At 54.1% G+C, this 5686-nt stretch overlaps 2 protein-coding genes across 2 annotated transcripts; both read left to right on the plus strand.

Moving 5' to 3' along the window:
• Positions 1 to 15: 15 nt before the first annotated feature.
• Positions 16 to 899, plus strand: GUITHDRAFT_143547 (hypothetical protein; the record flags this gene model as incomplete). The annotated part of the gene is made up of 6 exons (XM_005826266.1): positions 16 to 108; positions 161 to 225; positions 414 to 470; positions 515 to 591; positions 654 to 726; positions 839 to 899. The coding sequence occupies 6 exons, from the start codon at positions 16 to 18 to the stop codon at positions 897 to 899; spliced, it is 426 nt and encodes a 141-aa protein (XP_005826323.1).
• A 2813-nt stretch (positions 900 to 3712) lies between these two features.
• GUITHDRAFT_143548 (hypothetical protein) lies at positions 3713 to 4932 on the plus strand (the record flags this gene model as incomplete). The annotated part of the gene is made up of 7 exons (XM_005826267.1): positions 3713 to 3793; positions 3943 to 4011; positions 4082 to 4145; positions 4318 to 4379; positions 4579 to 4636; positions 4688 to 4791; positions 4834 to 4932. 7 exons carry the CDS (start codon positions 3713 to 3715, stop codon positions 4930 to 4932), a joined length of 537 nt encoding a protein of 178 aa, XP_005826324.1.
• Positions 4933 to 5686: the final 754 nt, after the last annotated feature.

Raw genomic sequence — 5686 nt, forward strand, 5'->3', positions numbered from 1 at the left:
TCCCACTCCCCCATCATGAATCTCCAGTACGACACGTCAAACGTTCTCCTAGGAAGGGTGGTCGGTATGGTGGAGATGGGGCTGCTACCCTGCCCTGTCCCCCTCTCAGTGAGTCTTGACGCTGCATGTGGCGCGCGGGTCGGTTGACGTCCAGTGGCAGCGGCGACCCGCGCCTGAGCTTCCCTACTTGGTTAACCTCGCAGTGCTCAAGGAGTACAGGAGGAGGTAAGACAGTGAGCATGACGCTCAGCTACCGCTCCCCAGCTCACGTTGAGCTGGAAGGGGGATCGGACAGCAGCTTGTGAGGGCATGCGAGCATAAGGTAAGCATCGCCCACAAGACATCTCGCAGACACTTCTCGTCCTCCTCCTCCAACCTGCCCGCTGCTCTGCATCCTGACTTCTTGCGCGCAGGCATCAGAGGAGTGGGGAGTACCGAGAGATCTTCCTGTACGTGAAGGCTCAGAACAGGTTCAACCATAGAGGAGGAGGAGGTGTCAATGTTGCAATGCCAGGGTAGCACAAGCCTTGTACTCTGCGATGGGATACACATGCGAGTGGAGAGAGCCGTCCTGGTACCGGCTCAAGTCTGGTGAGTTTGACTTGTAGTTGCCCTGTAGGCTGTAGGAAGTGACCTGCTCTGGTACAACGCAGGCCTCCAGAAGTTACAGAGCAACCCCCGACTCTTCCTGAGGAAAGAGCTCTTGCCTGATATTGAGGACAGGAGGTAGAGCCTTAGAAGATCATGGAAGGGGGACGATCATGAGAGACAAGAGAAGACGATAGAGGGAAGAGAAGAGTCTTTATTGCTTGATAGAGTACATGCAATCTGCTGTCAGGCAGGCGAAGAAGACGGAAAACTTGAAACATGCCTCCCCTCCCGCTGTCACCGAGCTTTGAGGCAGCGGTTCAGATCTAAGAGCAGTGCAGTGATGGTAGTCAAGATAGTAGTTGGAGTCCTTTAAACCTTCTTTTTGCTATCTTTCTTTCCCATCCCCCTATCTTCCTGCTCCCGGTCGACCCGACTCAAATTCAGGTACTTGGCCGCCAGCTCCCCCGCCCCGAGCCTCTCCCAGTCCTGTACGAAGCTCTCGTCTGCGTGGGCTCGAGGGAGGATGCCGTAGTCGCAGATGAGGTTGGAGGGCGAGGACACAGGGGAGACCGAGGGAGAGGAGCCGTGGAGGAGGAGGAAGGCGTGGAGGAAGGAGAGCTCGTCAGGGGCGTCAGGGGGAGGGGGTGTGCGCAAGAAGCAGTCGGAGGAGGAGGACTGCGTAGAAAAGGACTCAGGGTCTGAGACAAGATGAAAGTGCATGGCAGGAGAGGGAGGAGTGGGAGGGAGTAGTGGCGTGCAGTAGGGAGAGAGCGTTCGGCGTGCGTCCCATGGAAATCACGTGTTTTCGTGGGGCAGGGGAACGGTCGCTGTCACGACTGTCGGAGATGTGATGAGTAAAACTGATTTGCCGGGTATATCCGATACTTGATCGCGTCTCTCATGATTGTCCTCGTACTGATTTTTAGCTTAACTTTGAGTAAAACTGAACTGTTTTGAGTCATGTCAACTCGTTGGCTCGCAAGCAGTCAAGACGGTCGGAGCTCCGAGGCTCAGTACTGTCACTGTCAGGGAGATAAGCGTAGAGTATACGTGCTCAAAAGGGTCTTCTCTCCCTGACTGCAGATACTTAACTTGACCGTTTGAGTCAATATGTCTGCGGCCGGCCAGCTTGTGAGTCCGGGGAGCTTCCGGAGCCTGGGAGTCCGGCCGACCCGGTGAAATTTACGTGCCAGCACAGTTTGGCCACCGCTAGCTCCCCCGCCCCGCCGGGCCCAGTCCTGTACTGTGACGAAGCTCTCCGAGCCTAGGCTCGCCGGAGTCCGATACGGTCTGCCAAACTGCGTGGGCTCGGAGGAGGAGGCCGTAGTCCGATCGAAGACGAGGTTGGAGGACGAGGACGCGACGGAGGAAGGAGAGCTCGTCAGGGGCATCAGGGGGGGCCTCGGAGGGCCCGGAGGCCCGCAAGAAGAAAGACGAGGAGGAGGAGTGCGTGGAGGAGTGCTCGGGGTCCGAGGCAAGATGAAAGTGCGTGGCAGGAGAGCCGCCCGAGGAGTGCGAGGGAGGAGCGAGCCAACAAGCTTCTGCTCCTCTTGCTACCGTAGGACTAGCGCCCAAGCCACCCATACTAAACAGGCTCGCTCGGACACCAGGGGTCATCCTCCACAGGGTATATGGATGGTGTATGAGTCTTTTGAGTACAACAGCAAGAAAGCGCGTCATGATGGGAGGGATAAATGCGAGATAGACAGGGAGGAAGACGATAGAGGGAAGAGAGCGAGGTGTTTATTGCTTGATAGAGTACATGGGAAGCGAGCTCCGAGGAGGCCTGCTGTCAGGGTGGGGATACAATAAAGCCCCACGCGCTTCCTGAGAGCTGGGAGCGGATGATAAGATCTGATGTCCTAGCGAGCAAGCGATGTATCTTGTTGATTCTCGACGATGGTGTGGACAAGTCCCTTTGTGCTATCTACCCTCCCCGAGCAGCGGTACTTGGCTGCTAGCTCCCCCGCCCCGAGCCTCTCTCCCAGTCCTGTACGAAGCTCTCGTCTGCGTGGGCTCGAAAGAGGATGCCGTAGTCGCAGACGAGGTTGGAGGGCGAGGACACAGGGGAGACCGAGGGAGAGGAGCCGTGGAGGAGGAGGAAGGCGTGGAGGAAGGAGAGCTCGTCAGGGGCGTCAGGGGGAGGAGACGTGCGCAAGAAGCAGTCGGAGGAGGAGGAGTGCGTAGAGGAGAGGGTCGAGGACTCCATGGAGGAAAGGTATAGGGGGCAGGGAGGAGGGCAGCGCATGGCAGGAAGGGGGGGGGAGGAGGAAGGGGGCGTGGAAGGGAGTAGAGGCATGAGGGGGAGGGGGTCTTATGAAATGCAGTAAAAAAGGGGACTCTGGAGATTCGACTATAAAGACGCAACGATTGGTAGGGAGTAGCGTGAGATTCGCCTATCAAGACGCAACGATTGGAAGGGAGTGCTGCCAAACGGCTCGGCCTCCTGGGAGTCCGAGTGTAGCATGACACGACATGACAAACTTGAAACTTGTGGTCCGGTTGAAGGGTCGTCTTTGCGTCTCCACGGACTCCCCGGGATCTCGGCATACCCGGGATGCCATGATAGTACGGTACAGTGACTAGACGGTATGCCCGGCCCGGCAGCCTCAGCGACGGCACGCACGGTCACCGGGTCACCGCATTCCGAAGTTCCGAGCCCGCATAACTGACGCGCCGGTTGCAATTTTAGTAGTACTACGGTATTAGTGACTCAATCCGCCTCAACAGAAAAATAGGAAAAGGAGAAGGCAGCAGAAACTTACCGTGTGGTTTTGAGTAAAGTCAGACGGGGTTTCCTCCAAGTTTCCCAGTTCAATGTGATAGGATACTATGATATTTTAACTTAAGTTTGATGAGTAAAATACTGGATGAGGCGAGCTTGCAGAGATTGAGAACACAAACCACACATTGAAGGCTCTATGGCAGGGCAGAGCAACGGGGAACGATGAGAAGCAGGGGACGAAGAGGAGCTGAGGGTGAGGACGAGAGGCTTGCTGAGGATGGAGAGGAAGGAGAGGAAGGAGAAGTTGGGACGGAAGACTTGGGACCAGAGGACGATGCAGGTTGTTTCCCCTCCGAGGGCCAAACTTGCTTTACCTCCTCGCGTGCTCCAAGAGAGATGGACAGAGCCTGTGAGTCAGGGAGAACGTTCGTCTCGCTGGTGGACGCAAATCTGTGGAAGCAAGTGGAGCAGCAGAGTGTAAGACGCAGCATTGTTCTCCTGCAATCCCTCCTCGAAGAAGGCTGCGAGCTGTTCGAGCGCGATGATTCCGGCCGAACATGCGCGCATTGGTGATGCCATGCTCGCTTGCCTTGCGTTCTCTGCGTGTTCACATCTGGTCAACGCAGGGCGGCATGCTGTGGCCGCGGTTGGGAGCTGCACTTCCTCCTGGCGTTCGAGCAATCCTGCAGGAGACGGTGTAAGGAGAGTCTGAGTGGGCAGGTAGCCTGTTGAGGCGCTTGCTCGGCCCTTGACGATGTTGACCAGGTCTCTCTCTTAAGTATGAGAGATGATGGAGGAAGGACGATCTTACTATCCTCTGTTGAGTTCGGTCACTCGCACATCACCAGATACCTGTTGACAACATGGTGTACAAGTTGAATGTCGAAAGTTCCGGCTGAGCGTTTTGCAGGGCGGAAGCCGATCCGAATGATAGGGACATCAATGGCATTTCTGCGCTAGAGATTGCAATAGGAACTGAAAGACAATTCTTTGCATGCCAGAACTGAACGCTCTCTGTCAAACAGTCAAAGGAGACAAGAATTGTGTGAAATATCTGCTTAAGGTACTTTCTTGCTCAGCCAGCCACCCGGCCACCCAGTCAGCCAGTCAGCTAGTCAGAATCAAGTCAGCAGAGTCAGTCAAGTCAACTTACAGTTCAGTCAGTGCAATCAAGTCAAGTCGCATTTCAGTCAGTGTAGTCATTTTCTTTCTCCTTGTTTTTTTGATTCACTGAAAAATTCACGCTGAACTATCTCATACAGGCGGGTGCAAACATACAGAGAGTTGAGGGAGAAATTTCGTTGTCTGAGTTAGCAGCACGTGAAGACCATTGTGACTTTCAACCACGAGTATTCTCATGATTGTTGGCAGGATGTGACGACGAACAACTAGTCAAACTCGTATCTCTCGCAGAAACAAGTCTGCCTGACCTCCGATCCCCTTCTCCTGGACTCTTGGCGTATCTTCGATGCCAGGTATGATCAGGTTTTGCATGTTGGTATGTGACGTTGTATCAGGCATCTTTCGCTATCGATCGAGTCATCACGCCGAAAGCCTACGCTCTTGTACTTGTCTTTGCGCCGTTGCGTCCTGGAGCAGCAGCGGAGAATCGTTGACTGTCATGAACAGGCTGATCTCTACCTTCCCCCTCCCTTGCGTGATCGTTACATTTGGAATTTTTCAATGACTGTGTGAGAAAACACATTGAGTGACATAAATGAGATTTGTTTGAAAACAGGTTTTTGTCTTTTTTTGCACAGTCATGGTGACGATTGCTCTTCTGCTTTGATGTGACTGATCGTGTTCAAGGTTGTCAGACTATACATGAGTTTGATCCTCGTTGGATTGTTTGCAATCATCTGGAAATGGATCTCAAGTTACTTTTCACAACGAGGTTTGAGAAATTTGCAAAGAAACGATGAGGTGAGATGAGTTGAGTTGAGTTGAGTTGAGCAGTCAAACAAGTCGAAGTTGCTGTCGGCTTCTGGCGAGGATGTGTAAGATTCTTGCTACTGGTCTAATATCTGTGTAACAAACACACGCAGGTTGTTTCATACATGATGCTTGCTCTGTTGTTTACCTTCCATGGATACTTTGCAAACTTGTGCAACACAGCAGGACAGGTAGAGATTTTGCCTCTCAGTCGAGCCGGACAGGCTGAGTAGTGTGCAGGTTGCATGCCGCATCTTCTTTCATGGCGCATGCTTCATCATGTTGCTTGCTTGCGCTGGTAAAGGCAGTTTGTTCCTCCCACCTCCCTTCTCCCACCTCCCTCCTCCCACCTCCCTCCTCCCACCTCCCTCCTCCCTCCTCCCTCCTCCCTCCTCCCTCCCCCCTCCTCCCTCCTCCTCGTCTCTTCTCTGGTTCTCC

Source organism: Guillardia theta, assembly GCF_000315625.1.
Source record: "Guillardia theta CCMP2712 unplaced genomic scaffold GUITHscaffold_76, whole genome shotgun sequence".
NCBI lineage: Eukaryota > Cryptophyceae > Pyrenomonadales > Geminigeraceae > Guillardia > Guillardia theta.